The following is a 16,946-nucleotide window of genomic DNA, read 5'->3' on the forward strand; positions in this document are numbered from 1 at the left end:
GCCTTCCTGCACCGGCAGGTGCCGCTAGGCCTGGGCGGCAGGGCTAAGCCTGGGGACAGGACAGAGGGTGTCCCCTGGGGAGGAGCCCTCGGGTAGGAGATGGGGCTATGCAGAGGCGGATACTCCACAGCCCCTACAGGAGTGGCCACAGTCCTCAGGAGTGGCCAGACGATGGGAGCCAGGACCCCACCATGGCTCCTGTGTGGGGACAGGCATGTGGTGACTGCTGGGACCCCGGTCTCAGCCCACATCGGCTGCCTGTGCAGCTCAGGCCCTCAGGTGCCAGCCTGGGCTCTTCCTGGCTTCAGTTAAGATTTAGGTCAGGCAGAGGGCAGCTTTGAGGCCAAGGGACAAGAGCCCCCTCAGAGCAGCCACACCAGTGCATTCCTGGGAAAGCGCCCCCACCTGCCTGGGATGGTGGCGTTCAGTGTGGCCACCAAGTGGGGCCTGATTATTAGTTTCAGTAATTAACGTCGTTGTCAGCAACAAGCACAGCTCACTCCGTGCTCCCAGCGGCTGCACTTCTCCATGTCGTCCCCCTGCAGCCTGTGACTCGGGGCCTGTTATTTCCCTGGCGGGAGCACAGAGCTGAAAGTCTGGGCCACACCCTGTGCTCCCGTGTCCCGAGCCCTGTGCCCCATGGTGCAGTGGGTCGTGGGTGAGATGGAGGGCACCCCCACCACCCACAGGGTGCTCCTGGCCCTGCGCTGGGCTCCCCAGGAGCGAGTCTGAGGCCCTTGGGAGGAAGCGGATGGCCTGCAGCCACCCACCTGAGGGGCCAAGGCTGCGGGTCCTGCTGCCCTAGACTTGTCACAGGTACAGCAGTCGTCCCTCGGAGGCCCAGCCAAGGGCGCCAGGACAAGGAGCCCCTCGGACATGTGTGTGGTGGACGGCCCTCTGGGGGAGGCCCAGGCCAGGGTCGTCTGTTGGCGTGAGAAGTCCCTGCCCACCTGCCTGGCCACTTAGAGCCCTCCCTTTCCTCGGTTTCCCGGGCTGCTCTGCCCCTTCCAGGTGTGAGGGATGATGGACAGAGGGGCTGTCCATGGCAGCGGGCTAACCTCGGGCAGCAGGTGGCCTGTGTAAGCTAACCTGCGGCAGTGGACGAGGAGCCAGAGGAGAGCATTGCACCCCCCACCCTACCACTCACCCCTGGAGATGGATCCAGAGCCACCCTGAGGAGGGTCCAGGAGTTGGGGGATGTGCCTGGCAGGGGTCTCTGTTGACACCCCCACAGGCTTAGTGTGGAGCCGAGGGGGGGTGGCAAGGCAGCCTCCACCGCCCCCCAGCTTGGTGCCCCCCCCACCAACAGGTCACTCCTGCCAGTCCCCTGTGCCTCCAAGCCCAGACCAGCCCCAAGGTGACCTGCCTCCCAGCCCCAGCTCCTTGCCCACCCACCCATAGGTGGAGGTGGACTGAGGGGTGGAGCGAGCCAGGTGTCTGTCCTCATCCAGGCCCCTGGCTGGTCCCAAGCTCTGCCCATTCTCAGAATAGCTGGCCTCGGCACCGGCAGTTGGGCCTGGGCCCTGTCCTTCCTTCTCGCCTGCTGGCTCTGTGGGATCCACTTGGAGCTCCCAGGCCCCTCCTGGAGAGCCACCAGCACAGTAACAGACCGAGGGAGACAGTTGGACCTCAGCCCCAGGTGCGTGGCCACGCAGGTGAGCCTGCTTATGGCCATGTGCCCAGTGCCTGGCCACCCTCCCCGCCTGGGCCCGGCTGCCTGGCCCTGCGTCTGGAGCTTCCCGGCACAGGCCATCTGTGCCAGGAATCCCTGGAAGGTCTGCTCCCCCAGCCTGCCTGTCAGCCTGCCGGTCAGAGGGAGGGCTGCAGGTCCCAGCTCCCACCTGCCCAGCTTGTCACTGGGCAGCCACCCTTGCCTGGGCAAAGTGGCTCCTTCAGCATGCCCAGACCTCCCTGCTCTGGCCTCTTGCAAAATGAACGAATGAATGAGGACAGACACATGGGATGCAGACCCTTTTGCCCTGCCCTTGCCCATGACCCAAGCCCATGTTTGTAGGCCGCTGTATGCCCAGGTCTGGGGCCACTCACCATGTGAGTTCTTGGCGCCCCAGCTCCTGGGGCTCCCCGCCCAGCCCTTCCCTGGCTCCCGAGAGCAGCTTCCTGTGAGTTTCATCACCAGCTCCACCACGAGCCTCCAGCCACAGCTGGACCGGCCATGGGGAAAAGGAGGTGGTCCCGCCAAGGGACACACCTCTGCCCAACACCTGTGGTAGGTGTCAGCCATGCACGATCTGCAGCCACACGTGTGGATTTATGGCACGGCGGGGGTGCGTGGTGGGCCCTGATGGCCAGCACTGTCTGAGCTGACAGACGCCAGGCCCCGAGCCACAGGCTGGGGCAGTCTCTCCCTTAACCCTCCACCAGAAAACGAACCTTAGCTCGATTTCACAAGGCAGGAGCCTGAGACACAGAGGACGTTTTAATTTCTCTGTAGCCACAGCACCCCTGCGAGGCACCCTCACAATGCCTGTGGCAGGCAGTTCCTGTCACTGCCTGTCCCCTGGTGAGCAGGCCCAGGCCCAGGCAGGTCAGGGGCAGGTGAGGGGCAGGGCCTCTGACTGCCAGGCCAAACTGTCCGTGACCCTGGGACTGGCTCGCTTCTACCTACGAGCTTGCTGAGCTGAGAGCACACCCTTCAACCAGGCCCAGCCTGTGCAGGGAGCCCCGGGGGCTGCAGGGGTCCAGGCAGCTCCCTGACAGGTTTGCTGTCGGCATCAGCTGGGTCTGCCCAGCGCCCCTTTGGGCCAAATTACACCCATCGCTGTAAACACATTTCAGGGTAAATGGGTAGTTTGTAATTCACTTTTTGTGGTGGTGCTAGAAGAAGTGGGCGGCCGCAGCTCATGAAAAATTAAAAGTGAAGGAGGCTTCGTGACTTCCTGGGCACTGCAGGCTCCGCTTCTCGGGGCCAAGTCTGCCGGCCCGGCAGCTCCCCCACCACCCCTCTCTCTCCCCTCCCTCTGTGGGCGGATGCTGCTGCTGAGCACGTGGGGAGGCTGTCCAGACGAGTGTCACCTGGGAGAGGGGACGAGGGTCGCTGGGCCTTCCCCCTCTGACAATTGACTCAGGCTTCCATTTCGGGGGGGCCAGGGAGAGGCCAGAGGATCTCTAAGGGAAGGCATCTGGGCATGCCTAGTCCTGGGCCAGGAGTCCTGACCCCACGGGCCCTGGGCAGGGACTTCCAGTGGGCAGCGGGGGAGGACCATGAGAGGCACATGTGCCGGGAGTAGCTGGCCTGCGACGGGGAGGGCTAGGGTTCAGGTTAGGCTTGGCATTGGAGACCCCAGGGAAGGAGCTGGGAGAATTTCCCGGGGTTTCCTAGCAGAGAAGGCAGGAGGAGCCAACCGATGCTGGCTTCCTGGTCTTTGCCTCAGTTTCCCTGCTCTGGTCTTTGGTCCCGGGAGGTGACAGCAAGAAGCAGGGGCCAGCCCTGGAGGGTGGGGCGACGGTGTGGGATAGAGCACTGGATCTGAGGGCAGGTGTCGGGGCTGAGGTCAGGCCCCGATGAGGGTTGGCCAGGCAGGACAGGGCCGGGGCTGTGCTGCCCTCACTCCTGGGGGTGGGAGGTCAGAGACGAGCCCTCCTGGGGGCCGAGTCATGGGAGATAGACGGGCAGGTGGGCGGTCAGGGACCTCTTACCTGGTGATATCCAGCTGTCCAGCAAGATGGGGCAGGGGAGGCAGAAGTGGGTGGGACCCCGAGGAGAGCCTGGAGCCTTTGGGTTGAGGGCTCTCAGTGGCAGGGAGGGCTGAGTGGGGGGCCATTCAGGTGGCCGCGGGGGAAGTGGGAATGTCTCTGGGACTTGCCGATGGGTCTGGGGTCTGACATGCGGAGAGTAGAGTGGAGCGGGGTGCCCTGCGGTCTGAGGGGGAGGCCTCCTGCGTGGGGAGGGGCAGATTCTGCTTGGTCTGGTGAGCAGCACCCCTGGAGAGATGACCCAGGGAGCGGGGGCAGAAATGCGCTGGGGGGCTCCGAGCAGAGCCAGGGTTTGGAAGCCACCTTGTGCAGCTGGGGCCAGGCGGGCGGTGAGAGGGTGCCCCCCATGCAGGGTTGGGGCAGGGGAGTCAAGGAGACTGGAGGAGAGACGAGGGGACCAGGGCGGGCGGCAGTGTTCCAGGAGGCTGAGGAGGAAGGTGCGAGGCTCGGCCACCACCCGCGTGGGCCAGGCAGGGCCCTGCTGGCCAGATTAAGGTCCGGTCGGGGGAGCGCCTGGGTGGAGGGGCACGAGTAGGGGAAACCCCTCCATTGGGGCTTTGCTGTGACCGGGCAGGAGAGTGTCAGGGAGGGTGTGTTTCTGAGCTGGGTGCTTTGGGGACCCATGTGGTCCCCCAGTAATGTGGTGGGTGCTGCGGGAGGGCATGGGCTCCACTGAGGGGCATCTGTCCCCCTGACCCCTGGGCCCAGGCCCAGCCTAGCTTGTCTGACCAACTCCCCAAAGAGACCCTTGGGGGCTTCTCCTTACCCAGCTCCAGGTGGCACCTTCAGAGGAGCGTGGGACTCAGGGGTTCAGAGATGAGCTGGGAGGGTGTGGGGAGGGCTTCAAGGAGGGAGGGGAAAGGAGTCTGTGCTGGGGTACAGTGGAGTATGCTGAGGTGCAGTGGGAGGTACAGTGGGGTGCGCTGGGGTGCTGTGAGGTGTACTGGAGTATAATGGGATGCAGTGGGGTACATTGACCTGTGGCTCTGGGTTTGGACCCTGCTGGCCAGTGGGAGGCGTGTCCTGCTGCCCTGGCCCCAGGAGTCCAGTGTGTGGCCGAGTGATTGCACTACACCAGGACCCAAGAGTGGGGGAAGGGCCCCATGCCACCACACTTCCTCCTGGGCCCTTCCTGAGCCCTGTGCCCAGCAGAGGCCCCTGGGCTCCAGCCTGGGGCAGGTCAGGGAGGGGCTGGGGCTCTGCCCAAGGCCCCTCCTGAGGGCCCCTCAGCAGGGCAGGTCCAGACAGCTGCTGCCAACACGTTGTGTCTATCACTTACTTTGCCTAAAACAGGCTTTGGGGAACGATGAATATTTTAGACGCTTTCTGGAGATGTTGGGGTGGCCAGCCCCAGGCAGAGCAGCGCCATTAAACTTTCAAGGCAAGAGCGGCGTTAATTTCTGCGTTGACGGGAGCAGGAGCCTGGTCGGGGGGGAGGAAGTCCCCGGCTCATTGCCCGGGTGTTGGAGCCAGGGGACGATGACAGGGAGGTGGGTGGAGTGGATGGCCGTGTCTGCTCCATCCGTCATGCTCCATCCATCCTGCCTGCTGTGAACACTGGAACTGTCATTCTGGTGGAATGTTAAGCTGTCGCCTGGCTAGCATGCTGGGCACAGCCGGCCACAGCAGGCCCATGTCCAAGGCAGAGGCAGCGAGGGCAGCAGCCCATGGCCCCAGGCCCCACATGACCCTGGTGACCAGATGGCCCTTCCCCATCCACCTCCCCCGTTTGACATACCCCGCCAACTCCTGCTGGGTCCACTCTGGTCTGTTCCCAGGATGCTGGGAGCCTGGCAGGAGCTCAGAGTGTCTAGGGGTTGGCTGGGGTGCAGGCCAGCCAAGGGAAGGGGAGCGGCCTTGGCTGGAGGGGCCCCACTGCTGGCCTGCGGACTGATGCAGGAAGGCTGCTTCCTTCTGGCCCATCTGCCGTGACCATCCTGCCAGCTGCAGCGAGCCTCAGGGCACAGCCACCAGGGGCCACCAGACAGAGCAACTGACCCTGGGCTTCTGGGACATTCTATATAGATAATATGGTGTGTTTTGAGCCCCACGCTATAGGCCACCCAGGGCACACAGGGTGGTTGCCTATGACAATTGGGCCTGAGAGAGTGGCGTCCAGCGAGCACCCAGATTGCCAAGTGGCTTTGGAAGGGCTGGTGAGCAGGTCTGCTGGAGACTGGGGGGCACTCCTGGCCTGAGTGGAGGCGTCAACCCGGCCGCCACCATCCGTCTGTCTGTTTGCTCGGCACCTGAGGTGCGGGAGAAGCCAGTTGGGCCGAGCCCCCGCTGGCCTGGAGCCCCCATGCACCTCTCCTGCCCCCCAGGGTCCAGGTGGAGTTCTACGTCAATGAGAACACCTTCAAGGAGCGGCTCAAGCTGTTCTTCATCAAAAACCAAAGATCCAGTGAGTGGCGCCTGCGGGGAGGGTGGGGCGCCAGGACTGAACTTCCCTGGAACGGGCAAAGCGTGTGCCCGGTGATGGCTGGTGTGGGGAAGGGCCTGCACAGAGAATGGGGCTGTGTCGGTGAGAGGTGGGCGCGGGGGCCCTCATCTCAGCTTCACACCCCCTTCCACCTAACCGGAGATGGGCCCTGGAGCCTATGGGGATGCCGCCCTCCTGCTGGACACTGGGCTGGGCTCTGGCAGTCTGGGGCACCAGCTCACCTCCTCCCCTGTGGCCCTCCGCCCTCCGGCCCTCACCCTGAGGGGCTCCCTGGCCCCCTCCATGCGGTCCCACCCTCCTCCCTGCAGGCTGCCCCCACTGGCCTTCCCAGCAGGAGCTTGACCACCTCAGACCCTTCCTGGGATGCAAGGCGGGGCGTGGAGGTTGTGCCCTTGGATCCCAGCTCATCCATTTGCTCCCCCGACCCCCACCTGTTCTGCCCCAAGGAGCAAGTGGCTCAGGGAACCCTCCGCACCCACATCTATCACGTGGGACGCAGATGGAGCCTCTCAGAGAGCAGCCCAACAGCAGCTGCCCAGGCCATGCGGAGCACCCCATCAGCCCTCTCGGGAGCGGCCCAGCCCTGGGGGGCCGAGAGGTGGAGAGAGGAGCTGTTAGCGGCAGACGATAGTGGGACCCCGGGCAGCCCAGGAGCCCTGACACTCCCCTCCCCTCCCCTCCCGCAGGCCTGAGGATCCGGCTGTTCAACTTCTCCCTGAAGCTGCTCACCTGCCTGCTGTACATTGTCCGGGTCCTGCTGGACGACCCGGCCCTGGGGATCGGATGGTGGGTGACCTGCGGAGCTGGGAGCTGAGGGGCCCTGCTGCCATCACAGAGGCTGATGGGGTCAGCATGGGGTCTGTGCCCTGCGCCCGATGCCCAGGGCCATGGGGAGTCCCTCCTTCCCTAATGTGACCCCTGTCCCAGTGTCCGCCCCCACCGAGCTGAGCCCAGGACCCTGCCCTCAGGCTCCAGCTGACCACTGGCTCGATGTAGGCAGAAGAATGGACAGTGGCTGTGTCTGCAGCTGCTCCTTGACCTGGAAAGATTTCTCCTGAGGGTCTGGGGTGCCCCCCCACTGAATGGTGCAGGGAAGGGGCTCAGCAAGGGGCTCTGTGCTCCCGTCAGCTCCTGTGGGGTGGGGACGCCCGCCCCCAGTGCTGGCAGGGTCTCCCTCTTCTTGAGGCTCAACCTGGTTCTGCCTGCCCCTCCTGGACCCCCCGGTGTCCTCTTCCTCAGTCACTTCTGTGCTGCTGTGACTTCCAGGGAAAGACGGTGGGAATAAGCTGCCTGCCGCCTTCAGGGCTGAAGTCTGGGGTGGGCCCACAAGTGAAGGAGCGGGGCCTCGTTCTTCCTCTTGCTGCATCGTCTTCCTGCTGCCCTGGCTGCTGTTAGGATGTCCCTGCCCTTTCCACTCATGGTCCTTGTGGGAAGCACAGTTTTCTTTCCTGGAAGCCAGTGGAAGCTTCTCTCTGGGCCCGTGTCTGACAAGGCTCCATGACACCATGGTGTGGTCCCCTTCTCATCGCCGTGTTGTCCCAGTGGACACCGAGCTGGGTCCACTCAGGGCTGGACTTGTCTTGAATTAAGTCTTTGGAAATACCTTTCCCATCTCCTTCACATGCTCTCTCTGGACTTCCCGATATTCCCATGTTGGATTCTGGAATGATCCTGTACATTTTTTATCCTCTCTCTCCTATTTCCCATCTTTTGCTCTTTCTGGGGAATTTCATTAGCTTTATTTTCAGCACTCTGAGTTTTTCATTTCTGCTCTCATGTTTTCTAATTTCCAAGAATTAAGATTGGTGAGGCAAATGGATGGGTGAAGGGGCTGGTGGATAGATGGGTAGATGGGTGGATAGGTGGGTAGATGACTGGGTAGATAGATGAATTATGGATAGATGGATGCATGGGTGGTGCATAATGGATGGATGGTGGGTGGGTGGATGGTAGATAAATGGATGGATGGAAGGTAGATGGAGAGATGGTGAATAGATAGATGATGGATGATGAATGGAAGGATAGATGGACAGATGGGTGAGTGGGTGATAGATAAATGGATGATGGATGGTGGTTGGACGGGTAGGTGGATGGATGGATGGGAGGATGCATGGTGGATAAGTGGATAAATGGATGGATAGATGGTATCTAAATTGATGGATGGATGGTGGACGGATAGATGGTATATAGATGGATAGATGGATGGATGGATGGATGGATGGTGGATGGGCAGGAGGACAGCCAGCCACTTCCATGGGTGTTGAGTTTATAACAACAGCCCCAATAAGGCTCAGAAGGAAGTGAAGTGGTCAGTTGAGAGAAAAGGGGGAGAAAGCTTCTCGTCACCATGGGGCTCTGTGAGAGTGAGGTCCTCTTGATCAGCGACCCTGACACTGGCTGCAATCTCAGGCAGAACTAGCATGTCTGCCATGCCCCTGCCGCCGGAGCATGCCCCAACCAGCAGCCGGGTGTCCAGGTGGCTTGAGGAGGCTTGTCATTAAGAGTGACTTAGGGACCTAAATCTTGGAGTCAGTACCTTGGAGTGAGAGCTCGGTTTTGTCTCTCAGCTCTGTCTCACGGGCATTGTCCAGCCTTGTTTGCAGCAGCTCCGGCCTCCAAGAGGCCCTGAGTGCTCCACGGTAGTGCCGTGCACAGCCCTTCCCCAGCAGCCTGCGGTCAGGCCAGGCTGCATTCCCAGCTCTCTCTTGGGCTCCACCTCTCACGTCCCGGAGTGGGTGTGTCCTCATCCAGCCTGCCGGCCCCTCCTCCATTAGAGACTCTCTCTGGGGGTCTGCAGGGCGGGGCAGGCTGCCTCTTCACCCAAGGGTTGGAGCACAGATGCAGTCTAAGATGGGGGGTTGGCCCTGGGTAGGTGCACCCCACACTCCCTGAGCCCATGGCAATCCTGGGAAGGGTCCCTTCAGGGGCCGCGCTGGGAAGGGCGGCCGGGCCAGCTCCGTCTCTCCACAGCTGGGGCTGCCCAAAGCAGAATTACACCTTCAATGAATCATCCTCCGAGATCAATTGGTAAGTTCACTGCCCAACTGGAAGACCTTTCCCTGGCCCCACTCCCGCTCAGAGGCCCAGGGCCAGAGTAGGGTGAGGTTGATCTTGTCCAGCCCGACCCCGGGCCCAGGCTGAGCAGTGGGCAGCGCTGGAGATATCCCTGCAAAGTACCTTGAGGGCCCACAGAGCAAATTAAGACTTACAAGTGTCACTGAAAGCCGGCCTGACCCACCCACCATGTCTTCCCTCCTGGCAGTGGGCAGCCCCTGCCCCTGCCTCTGGTGGGGGCAGTGCTCAGTCGCTGCTTCCCCAACTCTTGATGCTCTGAGCCAAGGAAAGCGGGCGCCCTGGTCAAGCAGTGGGAGTGACCCAGAGCGACTGGGGACTCCCCGTCCAGAGGTTGGGATGTGTCCCCAGGGGCTTGGCCACCTCCTGGTGGAGGAGCTTCCACCTTCCAGCCTCACACGCTTTATCCCCAACACCCAGAGCCCCCGTGTTTTCAGCCGAGGAGGGACTGCCCCCTCTCAGCCCTCGTCCTGCACCCACACCCCCTTGGCACTCCCTGCCCTGCCCTGCACAGCTGCCACCCTCCGTTCTTCCAACCACCAGACTGGCCAGAGGCTGAGTCTCGCCTCTCCATTCCCCTGCATCTCTCCTCCCTGTTCCTTTCCCCTCACGGTAGCCCTGCCCGTTTAGGGGTGAGGAGCTCAGGTTAGGAACACCCAGAGTGGGGCTGGTCAGCACCTCCCCAGCAGCCCCACACGTAGAAGCCCCGTCCCCAGAAGCCCGGGTGAGAAGGGGAGGCTGCCTGGGCCTCAGGCTGCCCTTGTCTGAGCATGTCCAGGGTGAAGAGGCCTCTGAGCCTGCGGCCCTGCCCCACGGCAGGCACCTCCCAGGGCGGCCCTACTGACCTTCTTTCTGGGGACCCCCTCCTTCCCTCCACATTCTCCTCCCCTCCGAGGGCAGGGTAGTACTCTCGGTCCAAAGGAGGAGGGGCTTAGGGTCAGCGGAGGCCCCCAGAGGTGGCTGGGGTACGCCCCCCAAAGCTCACCTCCCTCTCTCCCAGGGCGCCCATCCTGTGGGTGGAGAGGAAGATGGCTCTGTGGGCGATTCAGGTGAGTGGGTGGGTGGGCGGCCCTCTCCACCCCCTCCCCTGGCGCCACTCAGAGGCTCCTGTCCCTGCCCACTCCCAGGTCATCGTGGCCATAATAAGTTTCCTGGAGACGATGCTGCTCATTTACCTCAGCTACAAAGTGAGTGCCCGCCTCCCACCCCGACCCCTCCCCTCCGTCCGTCCCTCCTCCAGCCCCCAGCCCCATCCCCTCACCCCAGGGTTGGTCTGTCTTTCTCCCCCTCCCCTCCCCCACCCCCAGGGCAACGTCTGGGAGCAGATCTTCCGCGTCTCCTTCGTGCTGGAGATGATCAACACGCTGCCCTTCATCATCACGGTGGGTGAAGCTGCTGGCTGAGGAACGGGCCGCCCAAGCCCCCAGCCCCCTGACCCGTCTTCTCTGCAGATATTCTGGGCGCCACTGCGGAACCTGTTCATCCCCGTGTTTCTGAACTGCTGGCTGGCCAAGCACGCCCTGGAGAACATGATCGTAAGCCCCACCGCATGCCGGCCCCCCAGCCCTCCCGCCTCGCCTCTGGGCGGCCCCCCAGGACCCCCGGGGCCAAGGCTTGCCACATCCCGGCCCTGGCCAGGCAGAGCCAGCCAGCTCCACTCGGTGCCCCAGGAGGCCGGGTGACAAGTGGAAACACATAATCTGTCACCGTGAATGCCCAACTCCAGCCCTCACGTCCCCTCCCTGAGCTGCACTGAAGCTCAGTAGTGACACAGAAGGAGATCCACCCAGAGCTTTCTTGATCCTGGAGATGGGGGAGGCGGGGAGTGCAAGGTGAGAGCAAATAGGGGCCACGGAAACCAGGACCACATGGCCCAGGGCCACAGGCACACTGGGGCCACGGGCAGACCCTCTGCTAAGCATCTAGGCGAGGTCCCTGTCGCAGAACGTCAGCAGGCAGCGTGACCGCCCCCTCTAAGCCCAGGCTCACACCCCATCCTACTTGTAAAGTGAGGGTACGGTGCTGAGGTCACGGCCTCTGACCTGTGCCCAGGGCCCTCCAGTCCTGGGCCCTTAGCCCTCACCCGCCGTGGTGGAGGCAGGATGGTCTCCTGAGAATGAGAGTGGAGGTCGGGGTGACTGGCCATGGGGCCCTGTGGCTGTCCCCCAGGATGGAGCCGCGGCCGCACCCCTCGCCTCTCCCTTCCTTTACTCACATGTGTATTTGGGACATGTGGCCACAGAGGGGCCCTGGGCTCTGGGGCGGGTCCCCGGCTCTGCCGCTGACAGCGCCCATGTCCCGCAGAACGACTTCCACCGCGCCATCCTGCGGACGCAGTCGGCCATGTTCAACCAGGTGCTCATCCTCTTCTGCACCCTGCTATGCCTGGTCTTCACGGGGTGAGTGCCACCGCCCACTGGGAGGCCCCTCGTGGATCCAGAGGTCCTGCCAGGTGGCTGGCAGACCTCTCCTTGGGCAGAGCCAGGCCCTGGCATCTAAGACGTCAGGAAGGCCTCGGCCCTGGGGTGGCGGATGGCAGCCTGGCCAGGACCGAGGACCAGGAGGCAGCTGGGAGCCCATGTTCCCAGACAGCAGCAGATCCAAGTCCGGCTCCTCTGGGGCCTGGGGAGACCCAAGTCTGACTTCCTGGTTGGTGCCTTGGGAGGCAGGTCTGAGGTAGTGGACTGGCCCCTGGCCCAGTGGGGACCCTTCGGTTTGGGGCTCGGCTGAGAGCAAGGTCTGGGAGCAGTCAGTGGGAAAGGTGGGGGCTCCTGGAGCCAAGAGCCCCCCATGCTTCTGCATCGGCCCCCTTTCCCACAGAGGTGCTGGCCTGGCCGGGTCCTGGTGAGACTGGTTACCACCTCCTATCCCCCGGGCAGGGATGCAGGGCAGGCACCAAGGATGGGGAGGGAAGGAGGACCACATGCTTCCTGCCTTCCCTTCCCACTCCCCTGACACACACAGACCTCAGCAGAGCAGGCGGGGCGTCCATGGGGTGGAAACCTCGAGGGCAACTCACCAGCTCCCTCCAAGCAGCCAGCGCGCCCACCTGTCCACCCCAGGGGAGGGTCCCTGAGCACTGCTGTGTGCTGCCCCATGGCGTGTGCTGTGGGCCCCCAGGCCCTGCCGTCAGCACCTCCCAGTCTGGGGATGGGAACACCGGACCCCAGGTGGGAAACAGGACCATCCAACTCTGTGCCGGGCAGGAGGCTGAGTGTGCCCTGTCTGACCTCCTGGGTGAGGATGAGGCCTTGGGGGCGGGTGGCATGCAGGGGTTCACAGCCTGGGGGCCACACCTGCTCCCCCTGACTCCCAGGCCCACACTCAATCCACACAGCTCTGTGTCCTTGCTCCCAGTGAATTTTTCAGGAGCCTCGAAAGAGCCAGGGAGCAGGAGGGAAAGTCGGGGGAGATCTGAGTGCTGGGTGTCCTGGCTCTGGCAGGCCACAGGCGGGATCCACTAGGGACCTCCTAGGGGTCCACTAGGAGCCCCAGTGGGCCAAGCTGCTCACACCCCCTACTCCTGGCCAGGACTCAGGCCCAGGTTGTGGGGGTCCCCCGTCAGTGATGGGGCCCCCAGGCTCGGCCTGTGTCTCTGGGTGACCCGGCAATGCTCCATCTCCGGGTGAAGAGGTCCCCTAGGCAGGCAGAGCTGTGAGATGGCTGAGGCCCCACCCACAGCCCCTGATCCCCCGGATTCCAGGACCTGTGGCATCCAGCACCTGGAGCGAGCCGGTGAGAACCTGTCCCTCCTGACATCCTTCTACTTCTGCATCGTCACCTTCTCCACCGTGGGCTACGGCGATGTCACGCCCAAGATCTGGCCGTCCCAGCTGCTGGTGGTCATCATGATCTGTGTGGCCCTCGTGGTGCTCCCGCTGCAGGTGAGCCCTGCCCCCCATTCTGGCCTTTGGCCCCAAGCCCAGCAGGGAGGCGGCCACCCGGACCAGGCAGGAGAGAGAGGGGTGACACTGATTCATGGTGGGCCCTGCCAGGGGCCTGCTGGGCAGTCTGTGGCCAGTGAGGCCCGGGGCCATCAGGACAGTGAGCAAGGGACAGTAGTCTCGGGGTGCCACGTGCCAGCTCCCTTTCTGGACCTGGAGATGGCGCAGTGTATGAGCAGAGGGGCTGTTGGGGTGGTCGGTGCCCCATTTCCCCCCATGCAGGGGTGGGGCTGGCCGTCAGGAGCCCTCAGCCGGTGCAGCAGCAGCTGTCAGGACCACATGGGGCACACCGGCCTGCTGCTTCCCTGTCCCCTGTCACCTCGGTTGAGCCGAGGTGGGGCAGTGTGGGACCAGAGCCCAGCCCAGCACCACCTGTGTTAGGTGTGAAAGGTGGAGGCCTGGAGAGGGGACCACCTGGCTTCAGGCACTGCTCCCCCAACCCTGCCCTGGGCTCGGCCCTGTCGGGGAGGGGAAGCAGGGGAACACCCTCCCCTAGGGACCCACACAGCAGCTGTCAGCTGCTCCAGGAGCTGTGGGGGAGGGCACAGCACACCTTCAGTCAGGAGGAAAAGGCCTGGAGAGGGGACTGGGGGGGGGCGGGCACTGGTGGGGAGCCAGATGCCAAGGTGGACACTCAGGATGTGGAGGGCACCCAACTGCCGCCATGATGGGGCCAGTGCACACAGGGGGACCTCTGCTGACCCTGAGCTAACGCCCTGGCCCTCAGCCCCCACCACAACCAGCACCCCCTCCTCCCTGCTTCCACCCTTGTCCAGAGCACAGCCCCCCTGCGCAAGGCCTGCCATGTGCCAGGGACCCACACGGGGCCGAGAGCCCTGACAGCAGCCTCGCCCCCACCCCTGTGCTCGCCAGAACTTCCCTTCCTGGACCTGCGTCAGCAGTGGCCTCCTCCGCAGGCTCCATCCGAAGCCTGGTCCTCCCCACACTCCATCCCGCCCCATGGCCACCTCTCCCTCATACCCGCTGGCAGAACCCCCTCGGGCCACAGAGCCCCGGCCACCTTCAGAATCTCAGTTCAAATTATATTAGATTTTTATACAATTGTGTTTTCTAAATCGTACTTTTAATATTCTTTAGATTGTTAAGGTTTTAAGTTTATATTTTCAAAATTATGTTTTGTATTATATTTTAAGTTATATTTTAATTATATAATTATAAATTATGAACATACTTGTTTTGAATTATAATTGAATTATTCATATTTATTTTTATTTTTTAAGTTTAAAATTATACTTTTACATTACTATTCCGAACTCTTTCAAGCATGCAGAGAAAGTCTGTCCCGCTCAGGAAATACGTCAGGAGAGAAAATGGTCAGTCCTGCAGCCTCCCCCTTCCCATGGGAGGGGCTGGGGCTGTTGTCCAGTCCGTGTGCCTGGGGGACACAGATTCGTCAAGGGTGGTTTCAACTTAAATGGTGCAAGGCGCCCAGGCTCCCTGCCTGATGGCGTCTGGACCCCTCCCGCCCCCATCTCCAGCTGAGGCTGTGCTCCTGTTCCGCTGCTGGGGAGCCAGGCACTCAGGCCCGACACGGGTGAGAAGGAGACCTGCAGGGCCTGGCTTCGGGGGAGCACATGCATCCCCTCCAAGGCCGGAGTGAGTGGTGGGGACGAAGGACGCAGCTGAGTCACTGTTGGGGCAGCTTCCTGCCCCCTCATTAACTTGGGAAGGCTGGCTGTCTCGTCAGTGACAGAAAGGGCTGGTCCCAATTACCTTCCGGTATTCTTCCACTCGACTGCATCCCCCCGTTAGCACCCCTAGAGAGGAGACAAGGAAGTGCCCGCTGTAAATGTCCCTCCCAGAAGGTAGTTGTGATGACAGCTGACAGCATCCTCCTGGCTCAGGGCTGAGTGTCCTCACACATCAGTGGTAGCTTCCTGGGACCACCACAACGAAGTACCACAAACCAAGGGCTTAAAACAATAGAAATTTACTCTCCCAGTCTGGAGGCCAGGGTCTGAAATTGAGGGGTAGGCAGGGCCAGCTCCTCCTGGAGCCTCTGAGGGAGCGTCTGCTCCTTGCCTCCCTCCAGCTTCTGGTGGTGCCGGTGGTCCTGGGCATCCCTGGCTTGTGGCTGCATCGCTCCAATCTCAGCCTCCTCCATCAGGGGGCTTATTCCTGTGTGTCTCTGTGTCCTCTCCTCTCCTTGCAAGGACACCAGTCATTGGATTTAGGGTCCGCCCTAATCCCATCTGACCTTATCTTAACTAATTACATCTGCAAAGACCCTATTTCCAAATAAGGTCATGTCCGGAAGTTCCGGGTGGACATGAGTTTTAGGGGGCCTACTACTAACAGTCAGATCATCTACCTCTCACCGCAGCCCTGGGGGGGAGGCACCATCATGCCATTTTGCAGATGAGGGGCCTCAGCTCAGAGTCATACAGCTGGGACAGGTGAGGCTGAAGCCCACGGTGTCTGCCTTCAGAATCCCACCCTGCACGGCCTCAGGGATCACCTTGGGGTCTCAGACCCCTCCCAGCTATGGAGCCAGTCCTGTGCCGCAGAGCCACGGGGTCTTGTCATGGGAACCCAATAGGTGCTGGATAGATTCGTTTCAGCAAAATTACACGGCACGGGTGGGCACCACAGAGGGTAGCTGCTGCTGTTCGTTTTAAACCGTGTTAAATAATGAATGGCCTCAATGCTTGAGACAGAAACAGTTGGCGACTTTCACAGGGTCTGGCTCCCACCTACAGACGTGGAGTCAGACTGCAGCGAGAGACTGGCGAGTCAGCACCCCGGACAGCTCCCCGGAGCCCTGGCAGCAGGCCCTGTGACGTAACGCCCACTTTTACATATCTGTCGTTTTCTAATTTAAAAGGAGTTCCGACATCCAAAGCTCATATCCAGGAAGTGTAGGCCGGGGCGGGCAGCGTCCCCAGACCTCGAATCACCCACACCCTTGACGTTGGCTAGTAACCAGGAGCACGGGAAGTGTTCCTTCCACGCCCAGAGTCTGTTTTCCTAATTCTGTGGCTTGAGAACATCAGTAGGCTAAGATACTTCCAGGCTTCTCCAAAATGGGTCTCCGGTGCTGATGAGAGACGCAAGGTCTCATAGTTACCTGGATGTCCAGAGTGCAGACCTCGCCATCCACTAACAGTCGTTTGGCTGCCTGAGGCGGGAGCTGGACGTGCCGCGTCTCCCGCTATCCCACCCGCCAGCCGGGACGTCCCCATGTGGCCTCTCGCGTGGCCTGTGCCGCGCACACTGCGTTCTTCCGAGTCGCGGTCGGGATGTGGTTCCATCCTTGCCAGACCTCCTTGGTCCTGCTCCGGCCTCTGCCCGGGCTGCCCCCTCCTCTCTTCGTCCCCTGCTCTGTGCTGCCTGGGGCTCCACGTCTGCTGCTTCCACGAGGGAAAGGACCCCCCTGAAGTCGCCGTCACCCCACTGCTGGCCCCGCCCCAGGCCACCTGGCACTCACCTGCTCTTACCTGCAGTTTGAGGAGCTCGTCTACCTGTGGATGGAGCGGCAGAAGTCAGGGGGCAACTACAGCCGCCACCGGGCCCAGACGGAGAAGCACGTGATCCTGTGCGTCAGCTCGCTCAAGATCGACCTGCTCATGGACTTCCTCAACGAGTTCTACGCCCACCCCCGGCTCCAGGTGAGGCCCGCCCACGGCCCCGCCCCGGCTCCAGGGGAGGCCCCGCCCACGGTCCACCTCCAGGGGAGGCCCCGCCCACACCCCGCCCCTGCTCCGGGGGAGGCCCCGCCCACAGCCCCCACTCCTCCCGGCATTGTCCTGAGC

General features: G+C 62.3%; 1 protein-coding gene across 1 annotated transcript in view; it reads left to right on the forward strand.

The window, feature by feature from the left end:
• KCNT1 (potassium sodium-activated channel subfamily T member 1) overlaps positions 1-16,946 on the forward strand; it is a 72,364-nt gene that overhangs the window by 31,797 nt on the left and 23,621 nt on the right. The window contains exons 3-12 of the mRNA XM_070518334.1: positions 6,039-6,118; positions 6,844-6,943; positions 9,128-9,184; positions 10,230-10,278; positions 10,357-10,416; positions 10,537-10,611; positions 10,681-10,764; positions 11,534-11,628; positions 12,933-13,113; positions 16,638-16,802. Of these exons, the coding sequence (XP_070374435.1) occupies positions 6,039-6,118; positions 6,844-6,943; positions 9,128-9,184; positions 10,230-10,278; positions 10,357-10,416; positions 10,537-10,611; positions 10,681-10,764; positions 11,534-11,628; positions 12,933-13,113; positions 16,638-16,802 (946 nt within the window). The remainder of the gene's footprint in view (positions 1-6,038; positions 6,119-6,843; positions 6,944-9,127; positions 9,185-10,229; positions 10,279-10,356; positions 10,417-10,536; positions 10,612-10,680; positions 10,765-11,533; positions 11,629-12,932; positions 13,114-16,637; positions 16,803-16,946) is intronic.

Source organism: Equus asinus, chromosome 10, assembly GCF_041296235.1.
Source record: "Equus asinus isolate D_3611 breed Donkey chromosome 10, EquAss-T2T_v2, whole genome shotgun sequence".
NCBI classification, from domain to species: Eukaryota; Metazoa; Chordata; class Mammalia; order Perissodactyla; family Equidae; genus Equus; species Equus asinus.